Source organism: Loxodonta africana, chromosome 23, assembly GCF_030014295.1.
Source record: "Loxodonta africana isolate mLoxAfr1 chromosome 23, mLoxAfr1.hap2, whole genome shotgun sequence".
NCBI classification, from domain to species: domain Eukaryota; kingdom Metazoa; phylum Chordata; class Mammalia; order Proboscidea; family Elephantidae; genus Loxodonta; species Loxodonta africana.
Genome location: NC_087364.1, coordinates 5386697 through 5408534, shown reverse-complemented (window position 1 = coordinate 5408534; position 21838 = coordinate 5386697). Strand labels below are relative to the sequence as shown.

General features: G+C 38.0%; 1 protein-coding gene across 1 annotated transcript in view; it reads left to right on the top strand.

The window, feature by feature from the left end:
- The window catches only part of MYO16 (myosin XVI), a 561325-nt gene that overhangs the window by 126122 nt on the left and 413365 nt on the right, over nt 1-21838 (top strand). Inside the window, exons 7-8 of the mRNA XM_023553192.2 lie at nt 7661-7736; nt 11029-11176. Of these exons, the coding sequence (XP_023408960.2) occupies nt 7661-7736; nt 11029-11176 (224 nt within the window). The remainder of the gene's footprint in view (nt 1-7660; nt 7737-11028; nt 11177-21838) is intronic.

Here is a 21838-nt window from a genome sequence, read left to right as displayed (position 1 = left end):
ATGAATACTCAGTGAGTATCAGCATCACCAGATGCTGCTTTGCTGCACCAAGTCTGAGATGCAATATGGCAAATCTGCAATATACTCTCAGGTAAAGCCAGGAGGCCATTAGAAAAAGGGAACTAATAACTAATTTGTATTGCTCCGTAAACATCACATACTTCTGAACAGAGCCTGAGCACGTTAGCACGTGAGAAGTAGCTTTTATTACTTACAATAAGCGGTGGACCGTGTACAGCAGATGAGCAGTCCCTGGGCTTAAATGCTGTCTGACCAGAGATGATGACATCCATGCACACCCTGCACTGTGTCATGGGTGACTTAAATGGGACAGTTTCTGACACATCCTCCCTCCCCACCTGGTTTCTGGAAACTGTCCTCACTGGATGTAGATTTTTCCATGCTTTCCCTCCACCTGGCATCATGGCTGAAGGACACAGTAGGATATTACCTACTGCCGATCTCTCCCTGGCCAGGTAGGTCTACTAAAGTGAGCTATAAGCTTAATGCTGCGTGTGCCCCATTGGCCCATACCTGAGGAGATAAAGAAAGTTGCCTCTCCCAGCTATTTATACACCCAGCTGAAGGGATTAATTGTGTCTTTTGAACCTTGCTAACAAACATCCTGGAGCCCTGGTGGGACAGTGGTTAAGAGCTCGGCTGCTAACCAAAAGGCCGGCAGTTCAAATCCACCAGCTGCTCCTTGGAAACCCTACGGGGTAGTTCTGCTCTGTACTGTAGGCTCACTATGAGTCAGAACCAACTCAATGGCACCTAACAACAACAACAAACATCCTACTGCATCAAACCCTCTTGACTTCTTGAGGTGGGGGTTGAAGTTGTTAGTGCAAACTTCTTAATCCTGATAACAAATATCAGGCCTCAGTGAGGGGAATGGCTCGTTCTGAGGCTCAAAGAAGCCAGCAGGGAGATGGATGGAGAAATCCATGATTGCCTGGCTTGTCCAAAAGATTGCTTCCTCACACTTGGTATATATTTAAGGAGAGAATGAATGAGTGTCCTGTCTTAGAAGATGTTGGCTTTCTCAGTGGATGACTGAGTAAATATAGGAAGAGTGGGTGAGTGAGCACACCTCATGGGACTTGGTGGAAATACTCATGGAGATATCCAGGAGAGAGTTGGGAGTGTGCAGGTATCAGTTAGGGCTGGAAATAGAGATTTGTGATAGATTACTCAAAGAAATTGTATACCGGGGAAAAAGAATCCAACCAAGGGGAAAACATTATGGGAAACACGGTATTTAATAGCGTTAACAGAGAAAGTTCCATAAAAGGAGTTGGGAGAAGGAATGGTCACAGACATAGGAGAATGAGGTCTGCTAGAGGTAAGAAAGAAAGGAGTGTATCAAGAAAGAAATATGAGGACAGTCATTGTAGGATACTGGTGTGATTAGGAAGCATTTATCTTGTGAAAAATTATTTATTAAATGATAAACTGTAGTTGAATCAGAAATAGAGTTAATGATTCATTAAACACCTTTGACTCTTAGGTCTGAAGTCCTCCACGTAGTTCTCAGAGACATTTCCTTGTGACAGTGTAGGGTGTGTGATAATGAGCATGCTGTGTAACTCAAGAAATAGGAATTCTGAATTCCTGGGTACCTTTAACATTATAATTTTCTCTTATTTAAATCAAATTAAATTAAACAATCTCTTTTAGCTTCTGAATCAGGAATGAAACTTTCTCCCAACACCTATTGCTATTTTCCAGCCTTTTAAAGCAGTAATTTAAATGATCTTCAACGAATTAATTTTGCTAAATTCAATCAAATTGAAATAACCAAAACCAAACCCACCGTGGTCAAGTCAATTCTAACTCTTAGCGGCCATGTAAGACAAAGTAGAAGTGCTCCCGTAGGGTTTCCAAGGCTATAAATCTTTATGGAAGCAGGCCGTCACACCTTTCTCCCAAGGAGAGGCTGGTGGGTTCGAACTGTCAACATTTCTGCTAGCAGCAGAGCGCTTTAACTACTGAGCTACCATCTATATCCAGTAGCTTGAGTGAATTTAAACTTAAATACAGTTTTATCAGCCATTTAGTATTTTCTCTTATACACACATACACATAGTGTGAATATAGGTTTTCTAAACCAACGATAACTTTGCTGGTAATAAAATTCCCTGAATACTGCAGATGACTCATTCCTAGGGCACACAGTCTGCCTACTTACCTTTTAAGTAATTTTGCTAAAGATCTTTTGTGAGGTTAAAAAACAAATGATCCGGAGTAGAGAAAATGAAATTAGCATTGGCCTGCTTAATTTATTTCTGCGACAGGACTTACTGATTTCCAATTGGAAGCACATGGAAAATATTGACCTTACAAAAAGGAAAGGAATTCCGCGTGGCCAAATTCCCCAAATGGGAGAAGTTTTCTTATTCCATACGTAAACGTTTATGTTTACAGCCTTAAAATAAAATGGAATGACTCTTATTGTTAAAGAGTGCCATGTAGAAAACAGTTTCCTTGTATTACTTTGATACTTTTTGTAATTATGATTGAAGGTGTAGAGAGGGAGTTTGTCGAGAGAACGCATAAGCTTCTCTTTGGAGTTCTACTGTAAAGAGTGAATTGGATTTAGAAGTGCAAAATAATTATTACAGTGTCTGTTAATTATCATATCTGATGTTTTTACACAGATATAAAACATTTTGTTTTACTGCTGTTCTTTCAAATTTATTAAAAAACAGAGGCAATCTTACCTAATTCTTGACTTCCTTTTCTTTTTTTTCTTTCTTTCCCTCTTCCTTTACCTTTCTCCTTCCCTCTCTTTTTTCCTCTTTCTTCCACCATTCTTCCCTTTATTTTTTCTTTTCCCCTTCCTCAATTTCTGCCCCATGGCCTAGAGGCAAGCAGACTTCTCAGATCTTTAATATAAAACAAGGCAGGTTAGAATCATCTTTTGCCTCCATAGTTCTATGATAGCTTAAAGAAAATGGTGTGTTGGTGTTTGTTATATCTCAGTTCTTTTGTCTTCCTAATTATATTCACCTTCTCGAAGTGTGTTGGAATACTTAATTTCAAAGAACACTATCCTCACAATGACTATCCCTTTCCTGTATTTGTGTTCAGTGCCTGGGAACCTGTTCTTTAAGTTTTTATCTTTCAGACTTCAGTAGAACTTCTCTTTCTTTAGTAAACTCTATTTATATAAAATAAAAACAAGCTGCTAAATACTAGCACTCTGTTTCGCGTGTTACTGATATAACGTGTGTTCTGCAAAATCATGCGCTAATTATTGATGGGCTTGTGGGAAGGTGAGTGACGGGGCAGAGTATGCAAAACATAATTAATTTTATACTGAGAGCACTGACAAGAACAGCAATTAACACTTGGGGAGATAACTTGGAATTCCTGGACAAGAACCTTAACATCACAGCAAATGTTACAAATGCAAAAAAAAAAAAAAAAAAATTTTTTTTTTTTTTTAAACCAGTTCTGTTCAAGACAGTATAATAAAACAAGGTAGGGACTGAAAGATATACAATTAGGAAAGGAGAAAGTAAAACTTCTCTTATATAAATGACAACATGATTGTGTACATAAAAATTTTAAAGGAATCTCTCTCTCTCTCACACACACACACATAAACTGCTAGAACTATTAAGTGAATTTATCAAGAATGTTTACAGTTGTATTAAAAACATAAAATGTACAGGAATGCACCTAAGAAATGATGTGCAAGATTTCTAACCTGGAAACTACAAAACTTTTCAGTGAGAGACTAAATAGGTATTGCATTCATGGGTTGGAACAGTAAATATTATTAAGATACCTGTCATAGCAGAATATAGCCCCCCAAAGATGACCACACCTCATCCCCAGAGCCTGCACATATATACTATTACATGGGAAAAGCATTTTCTGGATCTGATTACATTGAAGACCCAGAGATGGGAGAGATTATCTTGGATTATCTAGATGGACACAGTCTACTCACATGGGTCTTTAAAAGCAGAGGAACTTTTCTGGCTCAGTGTCAAAGAGAAATGAGACGGGTGAAGAATAGTCAGGCAGTGGTAACATTGCTGGCTTTGAGATGAAGGAAGGAGGGGACGAACAGGCCAAGGAATATGGACAACTACTAGAAGCTAGAAAAGGCAAAGGAATGGATTCCCCTCCGAGAGACACCCAACAGAAATACAGCCCTGACAATGCATGAACTTTAGCATGTAAACCAAAACCTAAATCTGTTGCCTTCAAGTGGGTTCTGACTCATAGCAACCCTATAGGACACAGTAGATCAGCCCCATAGTGTTTCCAAGGAGTGGCTGGTGGATTCGAACTGCCGGTCTTTTGGTTAGCAGCCAAGATCTGAAACACTGTGCCACCAGTGCTCCAATAAGAAGATAATCCAGTAATAAGTGGGCAAAAAAAAAAAAAAAAAAAAAAACCTTGAGTAGAAACTTCAGAAAAGAAAATATGAAAATGACCATTAAGCATATGAAAAGATGTCCAACATCATCAGTTACCACACTGAGGTACTGTATTTTTATGCAAATAGTATATAACTTCTACTACATTTGTTTGCCAACTGTTTCCACTCCCCATAAGGTATTTTCATAAGCTCACTATGCTAAATTTCTTTTTTTTACACCAGCATGTTAAAAAAATTGGCATAGTGGCACTTGTGAAAATAGCTCATAGGGGAAAGGACCAGTGGGCAAACTAACATGGAAGGCACACGTTATTTGCATAAAAATATGGTACTGCTTCACACTCAGTATAATAGCTTAAAAAAAAAAGACAATATCAAGTGTTTGGAGAGGATGTGACATAAAATTGCTAGTGAGGATGCAATATGGTAAAACCCTTGAGAAAACTGGCCGTTTCTTATGTAGTTAAATATGCACCAAGTAATATCACTCCTAGGAATTTTCAAAAGAGCAATGAAACATATCTCCACGAAAAGGATTATGTCCATAGCAGCTTTATTCAAAAGAGCCATAAACTAGGAAAAACCCAATTGTCCATTAGAAGCAAAATGGATGAAGAAATTATACCATATTTATGCAATGAACTATAGATCAGAGATAAAAGTGACAAGGTCCTAATAACGCAAAAATGTGGATGAATCTCAAAAATAATGAGTAAATCAAGCCAGACACACAGGAATATGTATTTCTGGATTCTGTGTATATGAAGTTCAAAAACAGTAGCAAAATGAGTCTCAGGTGATATAGATCATAATATGTTTTTTTGTGAGGGGGTGAGAATGATTGGTGAGGGGCAGGAAGGAACTTTTTGAGATGACAGCAATATTTTATACCTTGATTGTGATGGTGTTTACATTGCATATACATTTGCCTAAACTCTTATTATCTGTGCATTTTAGTGTGTTTAAATTATCCTTCAATAATAATAAATAAAAAAGTATTAGAAAAAAAAATACAGCTCAGAGCTTTACTGTTTCCAGTGCAACAATTTAGTTGAGGATTTTTAATTTTATTGTTTGACTTCCATTATTGTGGCTCCTCTTGCCTAGGAAATATTTATCAAATATAAACAAATATTTATCAACTGAGCAAGAGTTATTTAGCATTACGGAAGCATGTTATCTCAGAAAATACTGCGCTATGTAAGTCAAAGTAGAAATAAAAATGTTAAAGATATTTAAAACAGAATTATAATATAAACAAAATGTATGGCAACCTGTGAAATAAATAAAAAGTACTGCCTTGGTAAAAATGTACATCCTTTAAGTTTGTAAATCATATAATATGTACTTATATTAAAAACGAAGAGAGGCTGAAAATGAATGAGTTTAATGGTCGACTTAAGAAGTTTGAAAAAAAGTTAATAAAACAAACACAAATGATATAGAACTAGGATATACAGGAAGTTGAGAGCATAAACTATATAACTACAAAGCAAAAATGAAATAAAAAGGACCAACAGTACCCAGCCTTGGTTCTATTAAAGATTAATAAAATGAACCCAAATTTCTGGAGATATTTAGAGAGACAGAGAGAGAACACAAATAAATGATACTGTTTATACAAAAGAAAGCCTAACTATATAGATAGTACATATAGTAAAAAGACAATAAGAGAGAAAAAAAAAGAAGGAAATATAACCAACAGTTTTTGCAATAAATTTGAAAACATAAGCAAAAATGGCAAATTCCTAGAACAACATAACTTAAAAAAGTCTTGAGAATAAACAGAAGGAAGAAGAGTCTGGTAACATTTATATATCTCCATTTTCAAAGCAACCCATCTTAAAACCACAACAATTTCTTCTTCTACACCCAGCAATTTGGCAATATTTAGATGTTTGATAAAATTGGTAGAAAGAGTATGGAGCAAAGGGAACTCTTGTTGGAAGTGGAAGTATGAATTTGAATGAACTCTTTGGAAACAAAAAAAGCAACGTCCTGATCAGTTGGAAGAGGTTCAAGCCTGTGCCCCAACAATTCCATTCTCCTGTCTTAAAAACAAAACTCTTGCAAAACATGTGCATCAAGAGATAGAAACAAGACTATTTATAGCAGCATTACTTGTAAAAATAAGTAAATGATTATAAATGGCTTGAATGTTTACCAGCAGGAAGGTAGGTAAGTTGTGCTATTTTATTTATTTGTCAATGCAGTTCTATGCAGCCATGGAAATGAACGATCCTTGGTTAAAACCATCAACTCGGATGACGTTCAGAAATGTAATGTTAAACCATGAAAGCAAGGCACAAAAAAGTGTATACGTTATGACTCAGTTTCTCTAAATGTCCAATAACAGGTGAAACTAAATAGTAGGTTGTTTAAGGATATTTCCACACGTAAGTGGTTAAGTGTGTAAAGTGGTTGACTCTAGGAAATAGAGAAAAGAATAATTTTGGGGAGGAACACAGAAAGATACCATTAATGATGCATTTTTTAAACCTGGGTTTCCTGGGGTTTAGTTCATTACTGCTCGTTCATTAGCATGTATACATTAGATATACCGTATATTTCTCAAATAATGCACCTGTGTAAATAACACGCCCACACATATAACACACACAGCATACCTAGGAAAATAATGCATGAAGGGGTTGTATGGTTGGTAAAAACATGTATAACACGTGTTATTTGCATAAAAATATGGTACTTTGCACGTGTGATATATTTTATAATAGAAAATTTAAAATACATTCATATCTTACCAAGTCCCTTCATTCTTAGAACTTGAGATTGAGTTTTCAAATTTTCCAATGTCGTTCTAAGATCATATTGACCATGGTGTTGTCATGGATGAACAGCGCCAACAATTGAGATTTTAGTGAATTCCTAAAGTAAAACAAAAAGCAAAACATGCTATAAAATATAATTTCTCCAATAAAATGCTCTAAAGTCAACCTGAAAGATGAAGTGAAACGTTTCAGATCCTCCATGGTATCTCATTTGATAAGTAATTTTTTGTTCTGAGTGCATTAATTCCTGAAATAGTTTAACAGATCATTTTTTAAAAATACAAGTATCTGTTATTTTCTGAAAAGGAACTGGGAATAGGATAGTTTGAAATATTTAGTGCAGTAGGTTAAGCTAATACCTTGTCATTGCAGTAGACTCTAAGTCTCCCTTTTGGGCGCCGTGTATGATTCACTGATACTTTTTCAGTGTCTTACCCAGTATTTTCTGTTTCAATTATCTTTAACGTTTCAGACAACCCTGGTGAAACTTCTTTTGATGCATCAGGCAAACCCAAACCTCCTGAACTGCAATGAAGAAAAACCTTCAGGTAGGTTATGAGCATCCTGGGACCACTGGGCAGTTCCTGTTTACTTCCATCGTGTTGAAGTTGTTCACCCATAATGATTGTGGTCACAAAATGAAGCCAGATTATCCCCTGAAGCTATGTATAAATAAGCCATGCCAGTTCAAGTGCAATTCAGAAAATCATATGCACTGTGCCATTAAAATAGCCTATTAGAGAGCAGCTAAGTTCATAGGATATTGCTGTACTTCGTTGCATTTTGTTTTTCATGCTTTAAACTTCAGGGCAGTGATTTCTTCAAAGATCACCTTAAAATTTGTTTTTACTGTTATTTAGTTGTTTTATTATCATACCAAATATGTACATATTCATTAGGGTTTTAAAACAATAATACTAAGTTTTTCTGCATAGCTATGCTTACTACAACAAATATATAGACTGACATTTTTAAGCTAATTTGTAAGTTTTAAAACCTTGGCTTAGTGTTTCTTATGTTTAATAAACGTCTTTTTGGAGATTTTTAGAGCTCTTTTTTTACCACTATTATTTTACGTATTTATGTACTTATTTTACAGATGACTGCCACATTAATTTTTGAGCTTTTAAAATTTAACAATAAAGTTATTACTCAAAAAAATTTTTTGAAGGGCTATATTAAAAATAAAAGAAAATTTTAAATAGTAAAAGAGAAGTCTGGCATAAGTAACAAAATAATTTAAACATTTTAAGGTAATAATTTATCTGAATAACTCAATAAATCTATTCATTCTTGTTGTTGCTGTGCGTCTACTAATAAAAGCACTTATGCCTGATATTTCTTACTTGATGTAACTCTAGAAGCCTGATTATCTGATAAACTGCTTGCTTAAGTCAGGACAGAGATTTGCTCTATTTCTTTTTTTACTGAAATTAAGTATCATTGATTAATGTTTATTACTTGATCTTTTCCATGGAAGTAATCTGAAGATTTAAGACACAGAACTATGAGATAGCTTAATAGTCACAAATTTTAGACTCAAGCTAATATTAGTGATAAACCCATTGCCGCTGAGTCAACTGTGACTCATAGCAACTCTGTAGGACAGAGTAAAACTGCCCTGTACGATTTCCAAGGAGCACCTGGTGGATTTGAACTGCTTACCCTTTGTTTAGCAGCCGTAGCTGTTAAACATTGTGCCATCAGGGTTTCCAAAATATTAATGGTAGCCTAGTAATATTAACGCTAACAAAAGTATGCTTAAGGGTAAGTATTAAAAAATGCAAATAGACATTTGCAGATCTCTTCTATTTTTGAAATATACTGGGCCCATGGTGGTACAGTGGTTAAGTGTTTATCTGCTAACCAAAAGTTGGCAGTTCAAATTCACCAGCCACTCCTTGGAAACCCTATGGGGCACTTTTACTCTGTCCTATAGTCTCTATGAGTCTCTATGGCAATGGGTTTGGTTTGTTTAAAAAATATGTATACACACACATATACATATATACATATTTGTGAAATATAAGTCACATTCTATGTTTACTCTGATGAACAAACTCACACTTCTCAAGTTCATGTCCCCAGCTTCTTTCCCAGTAAGGAAAGAAATGATTGACTCTTGACCACAAGGATGTCTGCCTGTCACCCTTTTCACATTTTGGGCCTCCTGTCAGCTGTGCCAATATTGGTATCTAAGCAATGGCAATTGATGGCTGCAGAGCCTCAGTGAATAACTAAATGTCTTCTAATCTAAACTTTGCTCTGCCCACCTGAGGTGTGGTGTATGATGAGTCTCTTAGACACTTTGTCCGTTTGTGTCGTGCAAAGTCCGTCAACAATGTAATACCTTTGTCATGCTACATTTTCAATCAGAAAAGCAATGATAGAGCCATACCTGACTCTCACTAAGTATTTCTTGATTAAATGAAAATACTCTGTCACATACAAGGAGCAAAAGGCCATAATGCAGTGAGAGGTTTCAAGAAAATGAAGCATATACCATTGTCTAATCCATCAGCCTGGTGGTGCAGTGGTTAAACGCTCGGCTGCTAACTGAAAGGTTAGTGGCAGTCTGCTTCTGTAAAGATTATAGCTTTGGAAACCTTATGGAACAGTTCTACTCTGTCTTACAGGGTTGTTATGAGTTGGAATTGACCACAACAGGTTTGGTTTGGTTATCAGCAAGAAGAATGAAGCAGATAAAATAACAGTACACAGAAGAGCAGTGAACTGTACGCCCGCGTAATGACTGAGCAAAGAAAAACTGTCATGAGTACTGTATTATATTAGCATTATTTTGTGTTTCCTTGCTTGAATTTGGAATAGGCATATAAAAAAAAAATCTGTATTAAAAGCAGCTTGAGGTTTAGCTATTAGATGGAACAGAAACTAAATGTGCCAAAGTACGGAAGCCAAGCTATCTCCTCTTCCTTATGCATGTATTTCCCTGAGGGAAACAATGATTAAACTCCTGCCATAGATATCTGCTTCAAGGTGGCTGAGCTGTGTCATCAGGGCCATAAAGCCAAATAACTCAAATTGATAGATAATGGTGGGTGTGCAGTTCAGTCACGAGGATTGAAAAGGATCGGTTGCCTTTACTAGGTTCTTTTCTTCAGGATCTATCAGTTTCCAATTTCAGTTATCACGAAATGTAAACTTAATGGATACATACCTATATTTCAGCCCAGACATGTTCAGACTTTAGTGTTAAAGTGTAATCTGTAAGGAATTAATTATTGATGGTTGTATGTAATTATCAATGTTACTGATATGTAAATGCATATACACACAAACACATACACACACAACTATTTGATTTTTCTGATAAAAAAAAAAGATCAAAGAGGCAGGTCAGACCCATTGCTTTAATAATACAGGCGAGAATATTTATTTATCTACACATTTAGTAGCATGCTTATAGAATGCTTGCTGTGTGTTTTCTATTAATCAGCATTTTGGTAGGTATAACTGTTTTCATCATTTTCATTTCTATTCATGAAGATGCAGGGAGAGCTTTATGGACAATGAAATGACATTAAGTTCTTTCCAGCTTCGCTTCTCTATTATTTCTCATTTTACTTATCACCATTGAACAACTATCATTTTTATATTTAGTTGTCGTTTGTAATCAAATGTGTCACTCATGTAAAACAAGACAGTCTTTTAAAATGAGAGCAATGCAATTTTATCCCTGCAGTAACCTTTTAGTGTTTTTCATTTTGCTTTATGCCTTGATGAATTTTAGCATTTTAAGCGTGTTGGAATTATTCAAAGCGAATAGTTTTCTGCGATAGCACCACCCACTTTTTCTGATTTTCTTATTGTTTCCTGTAGATATTGCTGCGTCTGAGTTTATTGAGGAAATGCTGCTAAAAGCTGAAATTGCCTGGGAAGAAAAAATGAAAGAGCCTTTATCTGTTGCTGCCTTAGCCCAAGAGGAGCCCTATGAAGAGATCACTCTTCCAGAGCTTTCTAGTAAGCTGTAAGTGTCTTCATTATCGCACGGTGAAGTCATAGGTCCTGCTGATCGTGGCTGATTCTTCTCACGTGCCGTCCTTTCTAGCCATCAGGCCTTTTACAGTCAGTATTAAGTCTGTGTCTCAACTAAATGAGTGAGAAAACTGAAGCTGCATATGAGCATATTTACCAAAAAATTTGCTGACAACGACGAGTTCGCATAACTTTACGAAAATCCTTTGATTTTCTAAACATTTCTCTTTCATTTATTAGATCAACTTTGACTGCTGTGAGGCTAAAGCCAGTATTTTATACAACTCCAAGATTGTAGCTAAACTGCTTTGTGAGGCTCCCAGTGGCCATCAAAATGACTAAGTTACCTAAAGGAGGAAATACAAATAGGCGTATTTTTTTTTTTTGAAGTATAGTATGAAGTTTCTCTCTAAAGTAAAAAAAAAAAAAAAGAAAGAAAATCAAATTATTGAATATTGTCTGAAATATCTCCTGAAAAAGGCAGCTTTCCTATTGTTTGAACATGTCAGATGCTGAGATGGAGCACTGCCTTATTTTCAAGGTCTGAAACAAATGATACGTGTGACCACTAAGAGTGACTAATAATAAGTAACATTCCAATTAGTGTTAAATTTATGGGAGAATAAATAAATAAGACAATACTCACTCTTCCAGAGCTTCACTTTGCCACAATGTATTTATGGACATAATCTGTATATATAACATGGATGCGTTACGTACATGTTGTTGTTGTTAGGTATTGTCGAGTCAGTTCCAACTCATAGCGACTCTGTGCACAACAGAACGAAACACTGCCCAGTCCTGAGCCATCCTTACAATCGTTGTTACGTTTGAGCTCATTGTTGCAGCCACTGTGTCAATCCACCTCATTGAGGGTTTTCCTCTTTTCCGCTGACCCTGTACTCTGCCAAGCATGATGTCCTTCTGCAGGGACTGATCCCTCCTGACAACATGTCCAAAGTATGTGAGACGCAGTTTCGCCATCCTTGCTTCTAAGGAGCATTCTGGTTGTACTTCTTCTAAGACAGATTTGTTCGTTCTTTTGGCAATCCATGGTATATTCAATATTCTTCACCAACGCCACAATTCAAAGGAGTAAACTCTTCTTCCGTCTTCCTTATTCATTGTCCAGCTTTCACATGCATATGATACGATTGAAAATACCATGGCTTGGGTCAGGTGCACCTTAGTCTTCAGGGTGACATCTTTGCTCTTCAACTCTTTGAAGAGGTCCTTTGCAGCAGATTTGCCCAGTGCAATGCGTCTTTTGATTTCTTGACTGCTGCTTCCATGGGTGTTGATTGTGGATCCAAGTAAAATGAAATCCTTGACAACTTCAATCTTTTCTCTGTTTATCATGATGTTGCACATTGGTCCAGTTGTGAGGATTTTTGTTTTCTTTATATTGAGGTGCAATCCATACTGAAGACTGTGGTCTCTGATCTTCATTAGTAAGTGCTTCAAGTCCTCTCACTTTCAGCAAGCAAGGTTGTGTCATCTGTATAACGCAGGTTAATGAGTCTTCCTCCAATCCTGATGCCCCGTTCTTCTTCATATAGTTCGGCTTCTTGGATTATTTGTTCAGCATACAGGTTAAATAGGTATGGTGAAGTAACACAACCCTGCCACACATCTTTCCTGACTTTAAACCAATCAGTATCCCCTTGTTCTGTCCGAACAACTGCCTACTGATCTATGTAAAGCTTCCTCATGAGCACAATTAAGTGTTCTGGAATTCCCATTCTTCGCAGTGTTATCCATAGTTTGTTATGATCCACATAGTCAAATTGATGCAGTCTGAAATTGATCGAACATGCAGTCAAGATGCATTGATAATTACTGGCAATTGGAATGTGAAAGTTGGAAACAAAGAAGAAGGATCAGTAGTTGGAAAATATGGCCTTGGTGATAGAAACAATGCCAGAGATCGAATGATAGAATTTTGCAAGACCAACGACTTCTTCATTGCAAATATCTTCCTTCACCAACATAAACAGCGACTATACACATGAACCTCGCCAGATGGAACACACAGAAATCAAATTGACTACATCTGTGGAAAGAGACGATGGAGAAGCTCAATATCATCAGTCAGAACAAGGCCACGGGCTGACTGTGGAACCGACCATCCATTGCTCATATGCAAGTTCAAGCTGAAACTGAAGAAAATCAGAGCAGGTCCGTGAGAGCCAAAATATGACCTTGAGTATATCCCACCTGAATTTAGAGACCATCTGAAGAATAGATTTGATGCACTGAACACTAGTGACCGAAGTTATGTATATAACTTAGATTATAACCAAAACCCGGTGCCGTTGACTCGATTCCAACTCATAGCAATTCTGACTCATAACGACTCTATAGGACAGAGTAGAACTGCCCCATAGAGTTTCCAAGGAGTGCCTGGTGGATTTGAACTGCCGACCCTTTGGTTAGCAGCCATAGCACTTAACCACTATGCCACCAGAGTTTCCAACTACCCATTAATTCATTTAAAAATATTTATTCAGCCTACTGACCTGGGTGCCTGAGATATATTACAGAACAGACAACAAATATAATCTGGTGGGGCTGGGCAATGAGTAGCTAAATAAATTAACCAAAAACCAAAGCAAACGTGTTGCTGTCGAGTCGATTTTGACTCATAGTGACCCCAAGGAACTTTGCAAGTAGTTTCTGGGACCTAGTTTTAAAGTCCTTTAGATCATTTTAAAAGACTCTTTAAGTACAAAATCTTCCTTCATTAACAGCAACTCAGTAAAGAAATTATACATTTGGAGCAATATTATATTGAAAAAAAAAAGTCCTTATAAAATTAGTGACAAAGAGGTCAAACAACTGGTAGCATATTACCTCCAGGGCTTTCCCATTTTAATATGCGTTAGGAAGAGTAAGGAAGACATGAACAACTTACAAGGGGTTATCAATGAGATATAAATGTCCAATTTTATGTACAACAACCTAGGATGAAAATGAGCAAAATGCAAATGTATGACAATCTGGAAATTTTAATACAATACCTCTAAAATAATTCTCTATGTGGTCACCTATAATTAGTCATGGGTCTCTGCATATTTGTTCAGTGGTCCTGCTGTGGTTACCAGAAAAAGTTTGAGTAGTTGGAGAGTTGGATGCCCCACTTTGAATAATAGGTAGAACAACTAGATAAAAGATAAACAAGGAGATAGAAGACTTGAAGAACAATTACAAACCAACTAGACCTAACAAACATATATAGAATACTCCACCCAACAACAGTAAGATACATATTCTTCTCAAGTGCACGTGAAACTTTCTGTAAGATAGACCATATTCTAGGCCATAAAATACACCTCAATAAATTTTGTTGTTGTTGTTAGTTGTCATCAATAAGCTTCCACTTATGGCACCCTCATGTACAAAAGATTAAACTGTTGTCCGGTCCTACACCATCTTCACAACTATTGCTCTACCTGAGTCCATTTTTGATCCATAGGGCATTTTGTGACAAATTTTTAGAAGTAGGTCACCAGACCTTCCTTCCTAGTCTATCCTACTCTGGAAGCTCTGCTCAAACCTGTCCACCATGGATATTAGAGATACTGGTGACGTAGCTGGTATTTGAAATACTGGTGGCATAGCTTCCAGTATCATAGCAATATGCAAACCGCCACAGTATGATAAACTGACAGATGGGTAGTGGCCAATATATTTTAAAAAGATTGAAATCATACAAAGTATGTTCTCTGACCACATGGAATGAATTTAGATTTTGTTTTTAAAAAAAGGAAATTTGGGAATTAACAAATATGTGGAGATTAAACAACACACTCCTAAATAATCAATGGGTCAAAGATGAAATCACAAGAGAAATTAGAAAATACTTTGAGATGATTGAAAATGGAAAACACACACACACACTGAACTTAAGCTGCTAATGACTTTATTCCCGGTAGTCAAGAGAGCCCATGAAATGATGTGGCAATAGAGATATGCAAAATATCACCAGTGGATAGTCCTAATCAAATACTTACAAGAGACAAGCAATTTATCACCATTGGATAGTACTAATCAAATACTTATAAGAGACAAAGTTCTGGATAATCATGAATTTGATATCTTAGAACATTTTTTTCAAACTGGCAAGTATAATGTCATTGGCTCGTTGCTGCTAATATTGATGGACAAAGTGGAAAAGAAAAAGATGAGCTCAAGATATCAAATTCTCAGCTCAAGTGCTGTATAAATGACCTGAAAGTCCCTACGTGTGCCTTGAGAGAAAATGCAGTGTCTTACACCCACAGAGCCGAAATTACTGAAAACCAAAGCAAGAGTCTCATCCTAGGAGTGGCTGAATTGAAACGTAAATTGAATTTCAAATCTTGCAGGTTGTCTGATGTTAAAGTGAGTGAATTGATTGGGAAGGAGTAGGATCCTGAAAATTGGAATACCAACATATAGGCAGATAGTGATGAAGCTGGGAACGTTGAGCCCATAAATTATCTGAATCTTCTAATAAAAATCTTCTTTGCCAGCCCTTCTACCACATCTAAACAGATTAACTCTTAGCAGCCTATAATGACCTCCCCTGAGGTAGTTGCCCTGAAAGACACTGCTTACTCTCCTCAGGGTACCCCTCCCCTCTAACCTTCTTTGCTTCTAGATCCTTAACTATATTCAAGACCCAAACCAAAAACCAAACCTGCTACCATTGGATTCTGACTCATAGGGACTTTGTAAGGCAGAGTAGAACTGCCCCAGAGGGTTTCCAAGGAGTATCTGATAGATTCAAACTGCCAACGTTCTGGTTAGCAGTTGAGCTGTTAACCACTGCGCCACCAGGGCTCCACTCAAGACCCAGCAAGCCCCAAAAGTTGAGGTACAAAGTGTGACCCATGAGGAGGCATGCTACTCTCAAAAAGGACTACATGCTTTTTAAAAAAACTTTATATGAACAGAAGTCTGGGGAATGTGTGTAGGAATGGATATTAAAGGTATGAGATAATGGACAGAGGAACATAAAGGTGGACCACACCAACTCACCAACATGGTGATGAAGGAGCATCCTTCCTGCGGGCAGAACTCCAAGCAGTGCACCTGGTTGTTCATTTCCTCGGAAGGAGAAGTGGCCAGATGTGTGATTGTATACCTGTTCATGGGCTGTGACCTGTGGTTTTGCTGGATGGTCTTGGACTTGAAAGGAACATGATTGGAAAGTTGGTGACAAGGAGGTCTTGGGAAGAAGTGTCTGGATAGATCTCTGCATAAAGTAAGGGGCAAACCACACCTTTGTCACCAATTGCGTGCTAAAGATCCATATGAATCCAATCCTCAAAAGGTGGAAATTGATCCAGTCCTCATCTTCCCACTTGTCTATCCATGTCTCCACCACCCATGCATCACTCTCTTTCCAACTCGAGCCACCCAGAGCTGGGTCAGAAGTCAAAAGTGAGAGGGACATCGTCCTTCAGACTGCCAAATAGGTGAAACTAGCTACAAGTTTGGGGGGTCCACACAACACCCCCACCTTCTGCCCTGGTGCCTCCTACTGTCTCTTTGGGTTTTATAATTCTCTGGAACAACTCAGAATCCCGCAGAGAGTATATCATACTTGTAAGTACAGATTTATTATGCCCAAAAAGGATACAAATGAAGAGACACATAGGGTAAGGGCTAGCAGGAGGTGCCAGCATGGAGCTTCCATGTCCCAAAGGACACACTACCCACCTGAGAGCAGATGCTCTTGCCAAGCAGAAAGCCCTCTGAGCCTCCGTGCTCAGGGTTTTTATCAGCCTCACCATGTGGTCATGATAGATTATATCATGCCTCCTGAGGCTAGTCAACATTGGGTTCCCAGGTGGTCCCTCTTGGTCTGGTCAGACCCCATTCGTTAGTCTCAGCTGTGGTCCAGCTCTCAGGACCCAAGAACAAAGGCCAGATTGCTTTCTGTACCTCACAGTCTCTCTGAATGGGTGAAAAGCATGAAGATATCTGTGTCCTATGTGAATGTTCAACAAAGAGGGGCATCAGTTGAAGTGGATTTTAATAGACAAGTGGATAGCATGATTTATTTTGTGGATACTAGTCAGCATTTCCTCAGCGACTCCTGTCGTTGCTCACTGGGCTTAGGAACCAAGTAGCCATGGTGACATGCATGGAGATTATACATGGGCTCAGCAAGATGGACTTATACTCACCAAAGCCATCTGTGTGACTGCAGATACTGCTGAGCGCCCAGTCTTCCAGCAGCAGAGACCAACGCTGAGTTCCTAGTATGACACTATTTCCCAAGCAGATTAGCTACCTGGCAGCAGGTTGATTACGTTAGACCATTAGGCAGTGTTTTGTTCTTACTTGAATAGATACTCACTCTGGATATGAATTTGCCTTCATTTGCCTTCTTTGCATGCAATGCTTCTTCCAAAACTACCATCCGTGGATTCACAGAATACCTTATCCACCATCATGGTGTTCCACCTAGCAGTGTTTTTTGCATCAAGAAGTTCAGCTTAAAGCCAATCAAGTGTGGTAGTGGGCCCATGTCTGTAGAATTCACTGGTCTTACCACATTTCCTATCATCTTAATATAGTTGGATTCAAAGAACAGTGGAATAGCCTTTTGGACACTCAGTTATGGTGCCAGCTAGGTGGCAATACCTGGGGCAAGGCGGGGGCAATATTTTTTAAATTAGCATCACCATTAAGTAAAAGAGATTACCCTTGGTAATGTGGGTGTGCCCAATCCAGTCAATTGAAGACCTTAAAACCCAGTTTTATGAGAGAAGGATTTTGTCTTAAGACTTCAATATAGATATCCTGCCAGAATTTCCAGTATGGATTTTGAACTTGCCAGCCCCCAATTCCTTAAAAATCAATCAATATCAATCTGTCTGTCTATCTATCTGTCTTTATCTTCTATTGATTATGTTTCTCTGGAGAATCCTGCCTAATATATCAGGGAATTTCCTCAACCTGATTAAGGGTATCTACAAAAAAAACCCACAACAAACATTATACTTAATGGTGAGAGGCTAGATGCATTCCCCTTTAGATCAGGAACAAGACAGAGATGTCCTCTGTAACCACTGCCACTCAACATTGTACTGGAGGCTCTAGCCAGGACAATTAGACAAGGAAATAATGAAGAGGTATCCAGATTAGAAACGAAGAAGTAGAACTCTCTCTGTTTGCAAATGATATGATCTTGTATATGGAAAATCCTCAGGAACCCACTAAAAAAAACCTATTTGAACTAATAAATGAGTTCAGCAAAGTTGCAGGAAGCAAAATCAATGTTGAAAAATCAATTGTATTTCAATAGTCTGGAAATTAACAATCTGAAAATGAAATTAAAAAAAATTTAATTTATGATAGCTTCAAGAAGAATGAAATACAGGTACATTTCACAAAAGAAGTGCAAGACTTGTATACTGAAAACGGCAAAACATCCTTGAATAGTCTAAATACATGGAGAGATTCCCCATGTTCAGAGATTGGAAGACAATGTTGTTAAAATAGCAAGACCTCCATAGTTGATCTCCATGTTCAACACAATCTGTATCAGAATACCAGCTGCCTTGTTTGTAGAAATTGACAAGCAGGTCCAAAATCCATATGGAAACTGAAGGGTCCCAGAGTCACAAACAGTCACGTAGTAGAAAACTCACAATAGGGTGGGTGAGGAAAACGCATGCTATCTGCAGAATGGCTCACTTCAAGAGAAAGAAGAAAGGAACTAAATGGGCACTCTTCCCATCAACCTATTCCTCAGAGAAGCCAGTTCACTTCCCCATGTGTAAGGATGCTCTTCCCATCAACCTGTCCATCAGAGAAGCCATTCACTTCCCCGTGTGTAAGGAAGCTCTTCCCATCAACCTGTCCATCAGAGAAGCCATTCACTTCCCCGTGTGTAAGGAAGCTCTTCCCATCAACCTATTCATCAGAGAAGCCAGTTCACTTCCCCGTGTGTAAGGAAGCTCTTCCCATCAACCTATTCATCAGAGAAGCCAGTTCACTTCCCCGTGTGTAAGGAAGCTCTTCCCATCAACCTATTCATCAGAGAAGCCAGTTCACTTCCCCGTGTGTAAGGAAGCTCTTCCCATCAACCTATTCATCAGAGAAGCCAGTTCACTTCCCCGTGTGTAAGGAAGCTCTTCCCATCAACCTGTCCATCAGAGAAGCCATTCACTTCCCCGTGTGTAAGGAAGCTCTTCCCATCAACCTATTCATCAGAGAAGCCAGTTCCCTTCCCCGTGTGTAAGGAAGCTCTTGCCATCAGTTTGTCCATCAGAAAAGCCGGTTTATTTCCCCGTGTGTAGAAAGAGGCTCTTCCTATCAACCTTATCTATCAGAGAAGCCAGTTCACCTCCCCGTGTGTAGAGAGAGGCCCAGAATTAGTATGACTTGATTTCCCATTCAGGGAAGGAGAAGAGGTGCTTCCAATTAACATTTCGCAGTGCTGTTGTGATGAGTCTTGATGAGTCAGAATTGACTCCATGGCAGTGGGTTTGGTTTTGGTTTGCTATTGTGATGAGTAAGTGAACTCAGTGGGGGAAAAATAATCTTATTTCAGAGCCTGTAACATCACAGGCATTCAGAAACACTGCTAATATAAAACTCTGTCTAGATGATTTAGAGGCTACCGGAATACATAAATGCATTGACCTCTACGTAACGCTAAAGTATTTTCATTATTGGGTTTGATTTTTAATTGTTCTATAAAGGCGCTTGGCTTTAATATCACAGTATGCTAAGAACTTCAGTAGATTATTTTATTTCATTTTTATAGCCCTATTGATCTTCTTTTATTTTTCCCAAGATCACAGAGCTAGGAAACAGTGGACCAAGATTCATATCATGGCAATCAGACCCCAGGCCCTTAACCACCATACCACAGTATCCCCCCTTCTAGTTTTAATGGTGTGTGTGGGGGGGGGGGTGATATCACATTTATGTGGGCGAAAAAAGAAGAAAACCATAAAACAAAAGTTGATGTCAAGTCAGGACGTGGTTGATCAGTAAGATATATTCCAAGTGGCCTGAAATTAATGGTTTGAATATTTTGACATCTTTGATTTATGTTTCCTGAGTCATTAGAAACAGAAGTTTGCAGGCACCTCAGTGGGTCTGTTGCTTTTTTAGAAAGTTTGAATCATTGTTCACTGAAGTATGCTATGGTCTATGGACCAGTAACAGCTTCCTCGCCTGGGAGCATTTTAGAAATACTAAAAATCTCAGGCCTCACCCCAGACCTGCTATATCAGAGACTGCATTGTAACAAGCTGCCTGGATGATTTATAATGCTTGAGATGCACCTTTCCAAATGATTATCAAATGATGGCATGTTCTCTACATATTAAATTAAATATGCTTTTTTGGCAATTTGGTCATTGGCCTCTTGGAGCAACACCCTAAGGCCTGGGGCTCAGAGGCAAGAAAACAGTCCATGAAAAACTTGACAAAAGAAAGACAAACTAAACTTTTAAATAAAATGGACTACCAGAATGGGACAACGATAGGGGCTTAGATACAACAGGAAAAAGACAGGAATTCTAGTCTTACTGAACACTCCTAGAATTATAATTTAGGGATTATTACTTGAAAGGAGTTTACTCCTTCATTTTTTTTTTCTCATAATTATAAAATAAAAAGCAATATATGAGAAGCGGGAGCCCTGGTGGCACAGTGTTTAAGAGCTTGGCTGCCAAACAAAAGGTCAGCAGTTTGAGTCTACCAGCCGCTCCTTTGGAAACCCTGTGGGGCAGTTCTACTCTGTCCTGTAGAGTCAAATCGACTCGACATCAATAGGTTTTTATATGAGATGAGAGAAAAACAAAATAAATACAGCTGTATTTTGAGCTGGCAAAGGTATATTAATGTGGGTCCCCTCTGAATCCAAGTCCTAGGAAGGGTCTGAAGACAAGGTCTCACCCGATACAGTGGAGATGGATGACAAGGGAATTAAGATTTAGAAGGGAATCGGGGAGAGGATTGGGAAAATAGTAATAGGAGTTATTCTCTTACTCCTTAATATTCTGCTATCCTTCTTTGCTCTTTTTTTCCTCAGTAATGCTTTGCGCTTCACCTTTTGTCTCGAGCCCTCATTCTGAGGACTTCACCCTGAATTTCCTCATCTGAATTTCCCGTATTTCTTCATCAGGTCGAACTCCAACTTCCTATTTCTTTGCATTATCAAGTTGGTTTGTTTCTTTTATATTTTCTCAAAATATCTTTTCCTTAATATTTTAAGAATTAAACACTTTGCTTTTCTGTTACTTAGCCTGCAAGTAAAATTTCCTTTCTACTCTCAACTCATATGTATTGTTCTCTGAGCCTTTTGTTCAGTAAATTTAAGTTATCCAGCATTCGAGCTTCACTTCCATTTTACCCATTATCAAAAGCAACTGTCTATCACTGGTTAGGACCCCTGGTGCCTCAGTGGTTAAGAGCTCAGCTGCTAACCAAAAGTTTGACAGTTCGAATCCACCAGCCACTCCTTGGAACCATATGGGGCAGTTTTACTCTGTCCTATAGGGTCATTTTGAGTTGGAATCGACTCGACAGCAACGGGTTTGGTTTAATCTTTATTTCATCTATAGTTCATGTTTTTTAAGATTTCTCCCATCTCAATGATATTGATAAGGTCTCTATTTGTTCGTGACCTTCAAGTTCATGT